The 15,399-nt window shown below is 48.9% G+C and overlaps 2 protein-coding genes across 5 annotated transcripts in view; both read left to right on the plus strand.

Moving 5' to 3' along the window:
* NPL (N-acetylneuraminate pyruvate lyase) overlaps positions 1–8,488 on the plus strand; it is a 35,585-nt gene extending 27,097 nt beyond the window's left edge. For 2 of the 3 annotated variants that reach the window (XM_006269645.4, XM_019500223.2), the window contains 4 exons: positions 140–186; positions 543–627; positions 3,329–3,368; positions 5,210–8,488. In XM_006269645.4, coding sequence (XP_006269707.2) covers positions 140–186; positions 543–627; positions 3,329–3,368; positions 5,210–5,370 — 333 coding nt within the window. In that variant the 3' untranslated portion in view covers positions 5,371–8,488. The remainder of the gene's footprint in view (positions 1–139; positions 187–542; positions 628–3,328; positions 3,369–5,209) is intronic. The other variant, XM_019500224.2, reaches the window with a different exon arrangement.
* A 2,596-nt stretch (positions 8,489–11,084) lies between these two features.
* DHX9 (DExH-box helicase 9) overlaps positions 11,085–15,399 on the plus strand; it is a 55,386-nt gene continuing 51,071 nt past the window's right edge. Inside the window, exons 1-2 of one of the 2 annotated variants that reach the window (XM_014596021.3) lie at positions 11,085–11,164; positions 11,315–11,437. In XM_014596021.3, coding sequence (XP_014451507.1) covers positions 11,327–11,437 — 111 coding nt within the window. In that variant the 5' untranslated portion in view covers positions 11,085–11,164; positions 11,315–11,326. Of the gene's footprint in view, positions 11,438–15,399 lie in introns of both variants that reach the window. The other variant, XM_006269644.4, reaches the window with a different exon arrangement.

The raw sequence follows: 15,399 nt of genomic DNA on the forward strand, positions 1-15,399 counted from the left end.
CTTGTGGCTCCAGTCTGGACAATTGCCACCCAAAGTGGAATTTAATTCCAAACGTTGTAATGCCTTGTACTTTTACTGCTTCTACTTTCTTTTTGTCTGTATTATATGAAGTTAAACTACTTTGTCTTTCACCAACTAGCAACTGTTAAGTGCTCTGGCAGTGGGAGCAACTGGAGCAGTTGGAAGGTCAGTTCATTTGTACTTCTCCTTATGTTTTGTTGCTATATATTCCTGTTATCTCTAGTGGGGATCCCAGTTGCTCCAGTGTCCAAGCATTCACAATCTTTAATGTATTTTTGCATCCTTATAATGCCCTTGTGAGGGGGGAGGGGGTGCTATTGTACCCCACTTCACAGATGGAAATGAGATCCAAATATAGGTTTGTCTACAGCAGGGATGTCAAGCTCCCTTGGCCCTTCCCCAGGTCAGAACGATTACATTCTGAAAATAAAATGTTATGCTACAATACCTGGGTGCAACTTACTCTGATCACAATGGCCCATCTAAGCACCGCTTACTGATTCCTCTTTGTTTTTTGGCAGCACGTACAACTACTTGGGCCAAGCAAACAATATGATGTTCCAGGCTTATGCAAATCAGGACTTTGCCTTAGCTAGGAAGTATCAGGTATGGCATCTCTACCTATCTGTAACAGGAGTGGCCTTTCTTTCCACCCTTAAACTCCTTTTATTGAGGCTTAATTCTTTTACTCTGGGTTTTCCCCATGTCCTATATATCTTGTACTGTACCAGTTTCTCTCACCATCAGCAACAACCAGTCTGTCTGGCACCCAGGTAATCCATTTGTTTATGTTTTAATTACACACCCTAAGCATTTACCCATTATCTGTTTTAACTAGTCACAGCTTGCTTTTCTTCCCTTTGGGTAACCTGCTCTTCAGCCATCAAAACCCTGTGTGCAGCAGACACTGTTTTTCTTTTCTTCCTCTGTGGTTCAGACTGGGCAAGAATGTTTGGATTAGTCCCAATCGCATGCATGCACATGATTGCTTTGGTTTTGGCCCTTTTCATATTCCAATGTATGCTCCTCTCACCCAGCCTTCTCCCTCTGCCCTTCCAGTGCATGTGCATTCACAGCCCCTTCTGACTAGTCTGGGCTACCTGGCTACACCACCTGGTTCTCCTGCCCAATTCAGACTGAGTTCTGTGTCTGAAAGACAGCTATAGCACTCTTTAGTAATGTAATACCCTGCTTCGGCAGACTGTTGTGACCACCCAGCATGGTAGGTTTGAGAAGCAGCCTATGAGTTGGGACTCAGGTCCTTCCTGGCTTGCCAGGAGAGAGACATCTAGCCAACTACTGGCTGAAATTATCTACAATTTCTTTGAAGGAAGCAAAGTCCAAGAAACTCTCACTGACACTAATGAGATTTTTGCTCTGGAAATAGTTTCACCTGTCTCTGCTGAAGCTCCTAATCTAGGGCAAGGTTATTGAGAAGGTTATGATGGTCTTTGTTGTAATATTGGTTTTCCTAGACAACAGTCTGTCTGGTTTCAGGCCTGTACATGGAATGACACTGATTGCCTGGGTCATTCTTCTGGTATAGGAGAATCAACAGGTATCCATGCTGATTAGTTTAGAAATGTCAGTGTTCTTTAACGCTGTTCCCAGGCAGCTATTGCTATTCTGCCTGAAATCATACCAGGAGTGGATGGAGCCATTTTTGAGTAACTTGCTGGTTAACAGTAGGCAATAGCTTTCTGCATCAAGGGTGCTCTGTGCAGCATTCCTTGGGTCAAGGTGCCTTTGCCCTTCTTACACTGAGGCCAATTGGAGGGTAAGAAGGCTATGTGAGAAATGGTGTAGACAATATGCAAATGATGCGCCATTTTCATATCTTAGTCTGGAGCATACAAATTAACCCCTCATCTCCTTGTGTTTTTTTTTTTTTAAAGGATGGGCAGGGATGGGCAAAATACAGCATGCAAACCAGATCTGGCCTGCTGTTGGATGCCTGCCAGGTGATTGGAACTGGCCCCTGGGTGCCCCTGTGGCACTCTGCATGGGGCCAAGCCTGGCCTGCTCCTACCTGGGACAGCTCACAGTATACTCCCACCCACACACCCCAGCCCCAGCTAGTATGTACAGCTCCTGGCAGGGCTGCTCTGGGTAGGGCCGCAGCCACCTGGGTACTGCTTGGCTCCCCATGTGGTTCCTGCTACTTGGCCACCTGGTGCAATGAGAAGCCACCTGTAGGCAGCCAAGTGGGTGGAAGGTAGCCAGGAGCTGGAGCTACACGTGCTGGGGCAGGAGTTGCCTGGCTACAGCTCCCCTCTTCACCACCACCGCAGTCTGTCTGTGTTGTCGTCGTGTCGTTCCTCCCCCCTCCCCCCACGTGCTGCAGCAATGGTAGGAAGAGCTGCTGGAGGCAGGGGGAGCTGAGCAGTACCCAGGTAGCTGCAGCTGCACTAGCAGCCCCTCTGGGAAGTCGTGCATGCTGGCTGGATCTAGAGTTAGTGGGTGGGTGTGAGTGCAGGCACAGGCTGCCCCAGGCAGGAGCGGGTGGGGCTTGGCCACATGCAGACTGCTGCAGGACCAGATGTTGGCCAGGAGCAGGGTTGCAAACTACACCTGCACCAGTACTGCCTGGGCAAGCTCTGTTGCACACCCCTCCTGCACTTCTTCCCCCCACCCACCACCATCTGGCTCCCAGGACTTAGTGTGCAGGCCCCCACCTCTGCTTGTACCCACAACCCCCTACATGCCCCCCCACACACACACTCCACCCACACTATATGAAAGTAAGAGTTAATTTTGAGCTATTATGCAATTGCTTCTATATACACTACACATAAATCAGGACAAAAATTATTTTTTTAAATAAAATTAGAGTATGTTATAGTAGATGTTTGATTTATAGTATGCAATTTGTTTTTTGTCTATAATTTGTTAAAATATCTTTTGAAAGATTTTGTGTGTGGCCCTCAACAGCTCACCAAAACTCATTAAGTGGCCCTCCAGTCAAAATGATTGCCCACCCCTGGACTAGTGGCTAGAGCAGTTGGTTGTTTAGCAAGGATCCTCTGGAATGCGAGGCCTCAGTTGTAGGCCTTCAGAGCATGGTGCAAGACTCAGCAGCCTTCTCAGACTATTGGGTGAAGGGAGCAGGTTGAATGAGAGTGATAGCCTGAGTGAGCCCAGTCCTTTTTGGGTCTTTTTATACTTTTGGAAGGGGGCAGGGGGGGGACTTTTGCTTAGTTATATATATTTATATTATTGTTGTACAAGTATATAACACAGTTTGAATAGCTGTGTCTTGTATACATAAAGAAGTGAATAACAGTACTCTTGTCTTTGTCTCTTCTAGTTCTGTATTGGGGAATTCCTAAGCTTTGTATTCAAACTAGGTAGGTGCTGCAGTAGATTCATCCTTCCCTCATAACACAAGGACAGCAAGCTTCTGAATGTCACCGGTGCTCCCGGGTTTCTACACCAGGAATTCCTTCCTGAAAGATATACAGAGTAGATGGCATGTCTGCCATTTCTCGAGCTATCAGCAGCTTTAAAAATGTGCTCTAGGTTGCTTGCTTCTTATCCTGACTCTTCCTATGCATTTTTTCATCCCAAGCTCCCTTCCAATTCCATTATTTTGGGGTGTTCTCAATTCCAGACAGAATAAAATTAGCCTGACAAATAAACCCAAGGGACCTGATGCTCTTTTACCCTTCCCTACTGTAATTTAGGAGTAACTGTGTCCACCTCAGAGTTACACCTATGCAGAAGTAAATGAGAGAGAAAAGTCAGGCCCAAGAGTTTTAATGCACTTTTATGGGCAGAAAAATTACTCTAAAAATAATACTTCTTATAGCTCAGGCATGCTCCCTATATGTTTTCAAAGCTATATTTATTTACTCCACTGCCAGTTTTTTTTATGCTGCTAGCACTGCAGAGCCAGGATAGCTTTGGAAGAGTGGATTCTTTCTGATTTGTACATGAATAAGTTGTCAAATAAAATGTTGTTTCAGAACCTGTATGTAAACCTAGCTAATTGGGATGTGCGAAACGGGCCCTATTCGATTCAGATTCGGCCTGAAATCAGGGACAGTGATTCGATTCATTGATTTGTATCACTGTCCCTGATTCAATTCATCTGAATCCAAATCTGAAGATTTGATGCTGATTCAGAGAATCAGCGATTCAGACCTAGACACAGCTTTAAAAGTTTTTTTAACATACCTTGTAGCAGCACAGCTCATGATCACTGCGATGGTGGGGCAGATGGAGCGTCCCACAGGAGTGCAGGGGGGCCCTCCACATGCTCGGCAGCAAACCCAGAAGTGGACTGGAAGTACTTCTGGTCCACTTCCGGGTCTGCTGGGAGTGTGCAAGGGGGCCCCCCCCCCGCATTCCCCCAGCTCAGCAATTGGCCACAGGGGGACCCCAGGTGTCCCCCCAGAGCCAGGAGACACCAGTCACCAGCTGGGGGAGCATGGGGGGGCCCACCATGCATTCTCCGGCGAACCCAGAAGTGGACCGGAAGTGCTTCTGGTCCACTTCCGAGTCTGCTGCCAAGTGCAGTGGGGAGCCCCCCACGCTTCTGTGGGACGTTCCATGCGCCCCAGCACTGCAGCATTCGCAAGCGGCCTGCTACCTAGAGGTACGTAAAAAAAACATTTTAAGCTGTGTCTATGTCCAAATCTCTCTGAATCGATTCGGGGGGTTCTGATTCAATTCAGAGAGATTAAAGGGCCCTCTGATTCGATTTGGATTCAGAGATTCAGCCACTGAATCGGGCCAAATCTCCACTGAATTGAATCAGGAACCAAAGCTTCGTCCAGCCCTACTAGCCAGGTCTTTTGTGGGTTCCTGGCTTCGGTTTGCAAAGTTGAGAGTTAGAGGAAATGTTTGTGTATTAAATACCTAAATAACTCTAAGCTGATTCAGAAGACAGAGTAACTGGAAACCCCTGCAAAGCCATTTTTCCAGAGTTACTTTTGGAAATGTAAGCATATGTAGTAAATATTGTGTAGGATACCTTTTGGAGGAGAGTATGCCTAAATAAGGGTGGTTTCTGCTGTTACCTGATTGCACCATTCTCCCTACTGAAAAGTGTTTAAACCCAGGGCTTAGGCCTCCATTTCACAAAAGCTGAAAAGTTTGTTCTATTAATATTTTAGAGCCCCCATTTAGTAGTGTATGTTGAAGTGGGATGATGTTTAGGTAACCTGCTCTCCTTTTTCCTGCCTAGGTTTTGGTGTTGCACAAACTAAAGCGATCATGACTTCCTTGTCTGGCATTCCAATGGGTCCCCCACGACTTCCACTCATGAGTGCCTCTGAAGAGTTTATCACCAAAGCAAAAGCCAAACTGGACAGCCTACCATTCCTCACCACTTACCCAGCCAAGTGATTTGACATTAATGTGGATTTGGAGGTTTGGGGCCTTCCTCCACTGTTGTGATCCACCTGAATGTCCCTGCTGGAACACACCGACTTTTTCAGGGAATTTGACTTCCTGTCAGGGGTGGCCTTTGGTGGTCTATAACTAACTTTCTTTCTCTTAGCTTTATGTGGAAGGGAAACTGTATAGTAGTTGCCTTTGCACCACAGGTCCACTAGAATGTTTTCCTAGGACCAGAGTTGGAAGAATCTGGCTTTTCCTAAACAGAGGAGAAACATTCCTTGCTGGAACTCCTGAGTTTCTCTGGACCGGGAAGAGAACTATCTCCATATCGCCATCTACCAGAATTCCCTCCAGCTTTGCATTTCCTGTGTTTATCCTTTCATTAGCATCTTCCGTACCATATCCTCTTTTCAATGTAATGCTATTCTGCTGCCTAGCTTGGTATTTTAATGCACTCATTTTTTATATAAACCTAAAAAACCCATGACTGCGCACTGGTAAGGAAACCAGGGAGTATTTTTGAAAGCTTAATTTCTATTTTTGTAGGTTTCCTTCCCCTTAGTTTTTGCACTCTTTCATCTAACAAAATATTTGAAGATTTATTTTTGTGACAGGAAGCACTTTCAGCCCTCTGATGCAGGGGTCGGCAACCTACAGCCTGTGGACTGGATCCAGTTTATGGAACCTTTGGATCCAGCCTGTGGATGTGGGACTTCAGCAGCATTTGGTGGTGGGGAGCTTTGACTGTGGACAATCTCCCTATGTCACTCTGGAGATGAGCACTGATTGCAGGGTGCTCCACCTGTGCTGCTGTGGAGACAAGTGGCAGTGGCAGCAGGGTCCTAGCACCTACCCATCTGATTTTGACTCAGGGTGGTTATTCTAGCCTGCAGCTGGAAGAGGTTGCCTACTAGGGCTGTGTGAAGCTTCAGTAACTGATTTGATTCGGCCCGATTTGGCAGCCGAATCTCCAAATCTGAATCGAATCGGGAGGCCCATTAAAAGGTCCAAATTGTATTGGCGAGATTTGGAGATTTGGAAGGCTTGCAGTTTTTGTGATATGAGTTTTGCTTTCAACAGTTTTGAGGTGCACTTTCACAGATACCCTTGCACCTATCTCCTTGAAACTTGGCAGGCTCCGTGCCCTAAGAGCTGCTAGCATCCCTGCTGTTTTCATCCAAATATGTAAAATAATTACAAAGTTATAGGTATTTTAGTGATTTCCCATTATAGTCTAACAGAGCAAGGAATAGCCCAATTCCTTTGTTGCTACAGAGTTGCGAGTACAGGGGGAAGTTGGGTCAGGGACAGGGCAAGGATAATTACTTAATAGACACAGTTGGGAGAGGGATCGCATCAGAGAGGTATTTCACCTGATTAAGGGCCAGCAACTACTAAAGACCACAGCCAGAGGGCTATTCTTTTCCCCCTGGGGCAGAGCATGAGAAGAATCTGTGGGGAAAGCCAGGAGCAGCAAACCCAGTGCTGGAGCAGATTGCTGATTAGACCGGCTGACCAGGTGAAGGTAACCATGGCAGCCAGCAAAACAAAGAGGTGAGAGAGGGGAGACGTTTACCAGGTGGATCCTCAGGTGGAGAGACAGTCCCACGGAGGAAGAATCCACTGATACCTGCAAGCAGGGTTGTCCCTGGAGGGGGGGGGCGCACAAATTGGGGAGATTGCCCCAGGCCCTGCACTTTGGAGGGCCCTGCAGACAGTGCCTGCTGCAGTTGCTGTGCACTGCCAGCTCCGCCATGGCAGCTGCACACCACCATCCCCCTGCTTCAGCTGCTGGCCACCCCCCACTCCCCCCCAACCTCCTACTTACCACCCCCCAGCCCCGCACACCCCTAGGGATGTCTCTGCCTACAAGGGAAAGAGAGAGAGAGAAACTGGAGGTGAGCTGACAGGCTTAGGGGGAGTGGGTTGCACTGTGGTGAAGGGAGAAGGAAGACTGCAGGCTGTGATAATGGCTGGGATTACCCAGATCCTGCTGGGAATTCACTAATAAACCAATTTACTTTTATGCTGCTTCTGAGGTGAATTACTATGCCCTCTTTTGCTGGGGAATTAACTTCTTATTTTCCCATTTACATCAAGGCATGGGAGGTGAGTTGCAGGGAGGGAGATTTTGTTAGTCAATCCCACCTGGCCACATAGTCTACGGCCGAATCTCTGAATCAGCATCGAATCTCTGAATCCGAATCACTGTCCCTCCGAATCAGCTGAATCTGAATTCAAGTGAATACTTGCTGCTTTGCACATGCCTATTGCCTACCCCTGCTCTAATGATTGAATATGCTGCCCTCTTCCTTTCTTCCAGTACATACTAGCCAAAGCAGCCATGGAGTTGCAGCAGGAATTGACCCAGGGGTTTCTATAAAGCAGTAGAGAGCACTACCACTAAGTTTTTTTGAGAATGTCATGTATTTTAAGGTTAAGGAGTTCCATTATACATACTGGACCTAATTCTCCACTGCCTTTTACCTTGCGTAGTTATGTATACTATGATAAAGCACTATGGTAAAGTTTAATGTAAAGTGCTATCCATCTCTGTGTACAAGAATTCTGGCAGCATTTTTCACATTTCCTTGACTTGGTCTTCTTTGGGTGTAAGTCTTGCTTTCTAATTGCAGAACACAAACTTAGAAGCCAAGGTAGAGTTAGATGGTTGACTAGACTTTTCCAAAGATGTATAAGAAATTTAAATAAGCTTTCTTTTCAGTCAGACATGGAAAGGGAGATGATCTCCCCATCAGCCAATGAGTATGTGCATCTGCACCGAGTTCTTGTGCTACCATTCCTTTGAGAGAGACTGCAGAGCGCCAGCCTTCCAGGGTTCTAGGTAGAAGTATGCCCATGTACACTCCCAGCCAGAGCTATTCTAGGAAAATTTCTAGAATGTTTTCCCCAAGGCTTTTATTTTGTTACTTTTAGGATTATTTCTAATGAGAATGAAATCTTGTTACTGCTGTTCTAATGATGTTTACAAAACAAGACACTTTTTAAATAATAGGTAATATAGAAATAACCTATCTAAATATGTGATCTTCAAATGAGTAACTTCTATTTGTTTTGATAATCAACAAAGCTACCAAATTATTAAACTGGGTTTCTTCATGAACTTTTTTGTGTAACATTTTGATTATATTTCTGTGGGTTCTGGGGATCATAAACACATTCTTAAAAATAGTTGCATCACTGTTTTCTTTCTGCTTTGGAAAAATGCCCTTTGTGAGGCAGTAGAGGGGCAGGTGCCACTCTACTGGGAATTGATTTCTTTCTTTTTTAAAGAAGTTAGTAATTGTTTTTACTTTTGTTGCAATTTGGGATGAAAACAAATGTTAAGATATTGAAACTTTTCCTGCCGGATTGAAATCCTAAATTGTGTTTACCTCTGCTTAATACATCCTAGTGGCTGGTGCTAGGGCTTGCCAACCCAAGCTGCCCTGGTTCTGTTTTTGCCCCTTCATCTTCAATTTTGACCAAAAAACCCTACACAAAACACAAAAGAATTGGTAATTTTATGCCTGAGCATCTAAAATCAATCCAACCAGAAATACAGTATGAGAGGCACAGCCAGGAATTGTATATCCAGGATACACTTTTATTTTTTTACCTAAAAATGGCAAAGAGTCAAAAGTAGTTTCCATTAATTGTTCCTTTTAGCATAGCAGCCTTCCTATCTATCTCTGTCTCTTCTTTAATAGCAAGGGTGTTACTATTGTTGTTTAGTTCTCTAAAATGCCTAGCTATCTAGATAAACTACTGTGTGTTCCTTGCATAGTGAGGCTAATATGGTTAGCCAGAATGGTTTGCATGTGCCATTGTGCTGGAAAACTAAAGTTAGCATTAGTATATTTAAGTTCTGTTCTCTCAAATGTTGGTTTTTTTGTGGTTATTTCCCCTTCTCTATATGGATCCTGGCCTTCCAGGTGCTGAGTTTCCTGGATTGGGATCAAATAAGCCCTTAAGCACATACTCCACTTTAAAATGAGATGGTCACTTCGACTAAAAAAGGACTATTCAGATACTTGAAGTTAACTATATACAGTATTACTTTGGATCCAGGTGTTGAGTGCTCAAGACTTTGCAGAATTGACTGAAAATTGACACTGGACTTTCACAGGACTTTTACTCTGTGCAAGAAAATGAGAAATCTAAGCTTAGGAAGCAAGTCCCAGCTTTTCTTATGTTCCCTGGTTTATAATAAAACCCAACTTTGTTCTGGGTATAATTCTGCTAACCACCCAATTGCATTACCTTAAACCACACCAACTTTTTATCTCAGCTTCGGGTAGCACAGTGGTGTCAAATACATCTGGTCTTTCAGGCCAAGCGATTGATGCACAACCAACCCACAGACTAGCTGAACTGCATGGGGATGGCCACACAGGCCAGATCAAGCCCACGGACCCTCCCCTACATGCCAGATCCTAGCACCCATGGTGCTCACTCCAGCCAGTCTGGGGCCTGGAAGGAAGAGGCCCAGCGACCTGCCATGGGAACAAGCTATGATACTGCTGGGACTCCAATGCCATGGGTCCTGCCCAGGCATTTGCGTGTTACCAGGAAAAGGTCTCCAGGCCAGATTTGGCTTGTGGGCTATAGTATGTTTGACACTCCTGGAGCAGCAGAAGGGTAAGGCGGCAATAGTAACTTATTCACAACTACTTTTCATACTTCTTCCGTTTCTAGTCCAGCTCCTAGTACAAGCTAGAGCAGCACTTTAACTTGTCCTGGCTAATGTGGTCTCTGCGTAGTAAGTCATGGCACAGCTTCTGTGCCCCCTAGTGCATTCCCCTGCACCTCTTCATCTGCCTGTAGTCTCAGTCCTGGCACTCCTAGACAGTATGATTACATACAGCTGTAACACTTGGTTTTGTTTTTGCATCATGTAAAAGTGACCAATGCCTATTTAACAGCTGAGCTGTCCCCTTTTTTGGCTACTTTGATGTACAAGGAAAACCTCAAGTTTTATTTTTTTAGATTTTAAATTCCTTAATTTTTTTTTTAATTTTACAAAATCAACAATGTACATCTGCTCTTCCTAGGCCTTGCTCCAACACTAGCTGGAAGCTCTCACAGTACAGTTATTGTGAGCCCTACCCCCTGTATGACAGATGCATGTTGAGTCTTTAGCAGAGGCTTACTTTATTTGCTTACTCATTGGAGTTAAAGCAGCAAGAGCTTTAAACAGGCTAATATAAAGACCCTTCACTCCCAGTGGTTTATCTCTGGCCCTTATGGAATCTGCATGACGCGAGTGCTCCTGTCCTCGCAGGGGCCTCCTGCATAGATAGGTGAGCTGGCCATCTATCTGCCCAGGAAGAAAGATGCAGCCAGGAGGACCCCTGGTGACTGGGGGGGCCATCTTTCTGTCCCTCATCCATGCACATCTCCAGGCAGTTTCACCAGCTCCTTGGATTCGTTGGAGAGCCAGTGGGTGCTGGGTGGTGCATGCTGCTCCGTGTCCCCCCACAGAGCACTCGCTGTTAGTCTATGACCCTCGCTCTTGTCTGTTTGCTTTAGTTGTCCCAAGGACTCTGCTGGCGAACGCTTACTAGCACCCTCCAAAAACAGGGTAAGCGTTTCTGTGCTGACTAGTGCGTGGTGGACCCGGCGCTAGCTGCGAGTCACGCAGGCCCCCGGCCGCTGGGGGCGCTGCCCCGCCCCGCCCCTCGGGCCGGCTCCACCACTCTGCTCAGTGCGCATGCGTCCAGCGGGCGCCATTTTGCGGGGGTCGGTGGGCCGCGCGTCTCACCTGTGACAGCGGCCGGGCTGGGAAATAACGACGCAGGTCAGCGGCTGCAAAGCGTAGCTCCGGGCGGAATGGGGCGGTGCTAGTGCGCAGTCGCCGCCGGGCTCCGTCCCACCTGGAAGCTGCCTTTGCGAGGGCTGGGAGGGGCGCGCTGCTGTGGCAGCTGCTAACTGTCGCGTGTGCCCGCAGGGCGGCCCCGCCATGGGGGACGTGAAGAACTTCCTGTACGCCTGGTGTGGCAAGAGGAAGGTGACGCCGGCCTACGAGATCCGCGCCGCTGGCAACAAGAACCGGCAGAAGTTCCAGTGCGAGGTGCGGCGGGGCGGGGCGTCGTGCGGCGGCTGCTGCTGCTGCTGCTGCTGCTCCCGCGCGCTGTGGGGGCGGGGCTTTGAGGGGAGAGTGGGGCCTGGGTGTGGGCGGGGCTGCCGCGGGGCAGGTAGCCGGGCTCCCGGGGAAGTGCAGGGGCTGTGTGAGGAAAGACGCACCCGTGGTGGTGTAGGCCGGGCATTGGAGCGCAGTCCCACAGACAAGTTCAGTGGCGTACCGAGGGTCTCTGGCACCTGGGGCCCCATGCTTACATTTGCGCCCCCACCTCCGTCGCAGAACGGGAGGGAGGGGTCCCCTAGCAGCCTATGGCAGAGCCCACACCCACCCGCCCACCCCCTGTGCCGGAAGCAAGCCCCCCAATAAAAGATATCGTGCACACACACACAACCTGTACCACAAGCAAGCCCCCCCCCCCCCGCCCCAAAGATATCACACAGCCCTGTACTGGAAGCAAGCCCCCCCCAGTAAAAGATAATCACACACACATACAGCTGTACTGGAAGCAACACCCCCCCCCAATAAAAGATATCACACACACACCCCTGTACGGAAGCAAGCCCCCCCCCAAAAGATATCATGCACACACACAGCTGTCTGCCCTCTCCCTGGAGCTGTCCACGGCTCAGTTTCACTCCCCCTCCGAGCCCCCTTTACACTTATGTGCATGGAGCTGCTGCTTGGCTGTCCCGAGCAGCCCTGCAGATGCAGAGGGCCAAGCTGGACTGGACCCGGTGGGGAGCACGGTCACCACACCATGTCTCTGCAGGCAGGCAGTGGCCCTGTGGGGGAGTAGTTCAGACACAGAGAGGAGCCAACTTGAATTTTGGGGGTTTCTAACCCCCAAGGCCCTCCCAGTGCCATGGCCCACAGAGGTGCAATGTGGCAGGGTGCTCCTGGCCTGGCTGGCCTGGTTCCAACTGCCCAGCCCACCCCGCTCCAGGTAAGGCGTGACTCGCCCAGCCCAGCCCTCTCCCTACCAGACAGCGCCACTCAGCCCACAGATGTAGCACAGCTTTTTAGGCAAGACCCCAGTCCTGCCTCCTCTCCTCCAGCCCTATTGGTGGAGGAGGAGCCCTGCTTCCGTCTCACAGGGAAGCAAACGTGAAAACCGCAGTTTTAAACTTGGTGCCAGATATGGGCACTGAGTTTAAACTGTGGCTTTCGCTTCCCTGCTGGTGAGGATCCCAGGACTCCGAATTGGAATGGGCCCCTGGGCACGTGTGCCCAGTTTGCCCGTGCATTAATCTGCCTATGACCTGGCCAGCACCACCCCACCAGGCCTGTGCCCAGGGGCCATGGCCTCCCCCTTGGTGCATCACCTGAGCGCAGGGGACAGCTGAGGTGAAAACAGGGATGGGAAAGAGGCCTCAGGTTTAAAAGTGCTCCAAGGGGTAGACCCTGAGCAGAGCATGCCAGGCAGTGCCCACTGGCCCCTGAATAAATCCAGGGAACCAGTGGATGCTGCCTGGTGATACTCTGCCTCGAGACAGGAAAGTACAAGGGCATGGGAAGTGGCTCCACAGTTCCTGAGGACCCTTCTGGCCAGAGCCCCCTTCCTGGTGAGGTATACTGTCAGTTTGGCCAGGGCCAGAAGAAGGTTGTCCAGAAGGTTCTGGGACTAGGTAGGGCCATGGATGGGGAGTGCGTAAATAAACAGGTGAGGGGAGAAGTGCAGCCAGAACCTCAGTAAGACATTCTGGAGGAGGCAGTACAAGGGCTGTAGCTCCATCTCACCCAGCTCGCGGAAGGGCCTGTGGGAAATAGGCCTATTTGTCACCCTTTAAAACGTGAGCCCAGCCCACCAAGTCTCTCATTGGCTTCCCTTAGGCAGGGAAGCTACAGGAAAAACGGACAGCATATTTCTTGGAGCAAATAATGAAAAAACAGAGAAGGAAGTGCCACTCAGTTTCAAAACAAACATGCCGAGTGGGGACACTGAACAGAGCACACCAAACAGCACCCACTGGCCCTCAAATGAGTCCAAGGAGCCAGCAGGCACTGCCTGCTGATACTTTGCTTGGAGACAGGAGTAAAGCAGGGCAAGGAAAGCAGTCCCCAGGGACCCTCCCAGCCAGAGCCGCATTCCTTGTCAGATACACAGCCAGCTCGGCCAGGGCTAGGAGGAGGTTGACCAGGAGGTTCTGGGACTTGGTAGGGCCATGGACAGGGAGCACTTAAATAAACAGGTGAGGGAAGAAGTGCAGCTAGAACCTCAGCAAGAGGTTCTGGAGGAGGCAGTACAGGGGCTACAGCCATGTCTCTTCCTGCTCACAGAAGGGCCTGTGGGAAATGGGAGACTGGGCAAGACAGACCTATGATTTGACCCAGTAAAGGGCAGTGCTTATGTATGTGTGCGGCCATATATATGTAATGAAAGAAGCAGTCACCAGTGAGGTCTAGTATGTGTCAGATGTACGAGAGGATTTGGTGACCCTGTTGTTTTGCTGGGAAGTGGGTAAAGATAAGCTGTTCTTTCCTTTGTGTGGTGTGAAGCGTTGTACCAGCCTCATAGATTCATAGATGTTAGGGTTGGAAGGGACCTCAATAGATCATCGAGTCCGACCCCCTGCATAGGCAGGAAAGAGTGCTGGGTCTAGATGACCCCAGCTAGATGCATATCCAACCTCCTCTTGAAGACTCCCAGGGTAGGGGAGAGCACCACCTCCCTTGGGAGCCCGTTCCAGACCTTGGCCACTCTAACTGTGAAGAAGTTCTTCCTAATGTCCAGTCTAAATCTGCTCTCTGCTAGCTTGTGGCCATTATTTCTTGTAACCCCCGGGGGCGCCTTGGTGAATAAAACCTCACCAATTCCCTTCTGTGCCCCCGTGATGAACTTATAGGCAGCCACAAGGTCGCCTCTCAACCTTCTCTTGCGGAGGCTGAAGAGGTCCAGGTACCCCAGTCTCTCCTTGTAGGGCTTGGCCTGCAAGCCCTTAATCATACGAGTGGCACTTCTCTGGACCCTCTCCAGGTTATCCGCATCCCTCTTAAAGTGCGGTGCCCAGAATTGCACGCAGTACTCCAACTGCGGTCTGACCAGCGCCCAATAGAGGGGAAGTATCATCTCTTTGGATCTATTCGTCCAAAGTGCCATTAGCTTTTCTGATGGCTTCGTCACACTGCCGGTTCATGTTCATCTTGGAGTCCACTAGGACTTTAAGATCCCTTTCCACTTCCGTGCCACCCAGCAGGTCCTTTCCTAGGCAGTAGGTGTGCTGGACATTTTTCCTCCCTAGGTGCAGCACTTTGCATTTCTCCTTGTTGAACTGCATTCTGTTATTTTCTGCCCATTTGTCCAACCTGTCCAGGTCTGCTTGTAGTTGTTCCCTGCCCTCCGGCGTGTCCACTTCTCCCCATAGCTTTGTGTCATCCGCAAACTTGGGCAGTACACTTCACTTCCTCGTCCAAGTCGCTGATGAAGACATTAAAGAGTATCGGTCCAAGGACCGAGCCCTGTGGGACTCCACTACCCACACCCTTCCAGGTCGATACTGACCCATCCACCACGACTCTCTGGGTGTGACCCTCTAGCCAATTCGCCACCCACCGGACTGTGTAGTCATCCAAATCACAGCCTCTTAACTTGTTCACCAGTATGGGATGGGATACCGTATCGAAGGCCTTCCTGAAGTCTAAGTATACGACATCCACCCCTCCTCCTGTGTCCAGGCGTTTCGTAACCTGGTCATAAAAAAAGACTAGATTAGTCAGGCATGATCTACCTGCTACGAACCCATGCTGGTTTCCCCTCAGCATAATTTGTCCTGCCGGGCTCTCGCAAATGTGAGCCTTGATAATTTTTTCAAAGACTTTGCCAAGGATGGAGGTGAGACTGACTGGCCTATAGTTGCCCGGGTCCTCCTTCCTCCCCTTCTTGAAAATGGGGACCACATTGGCCCTTTTCCAGTCCTCCAGGACTTGGCCCGTGCGCCATGAGCGTTCAAATA

This window comes from Alligator mississippiensis, chromosome 5 (genome assembly GCF_030867095.1).
Source record: "Alligator mississippiensis isolate rAllMis1 chromosome 5, rAllMis1, whole genome shotgun sequence".
Lineage (NCBI taxonomy): Eukaryota > Metazoa > Chordata > Crocodylia > Alligatoridae > Alligator > Alligator mississippiensis.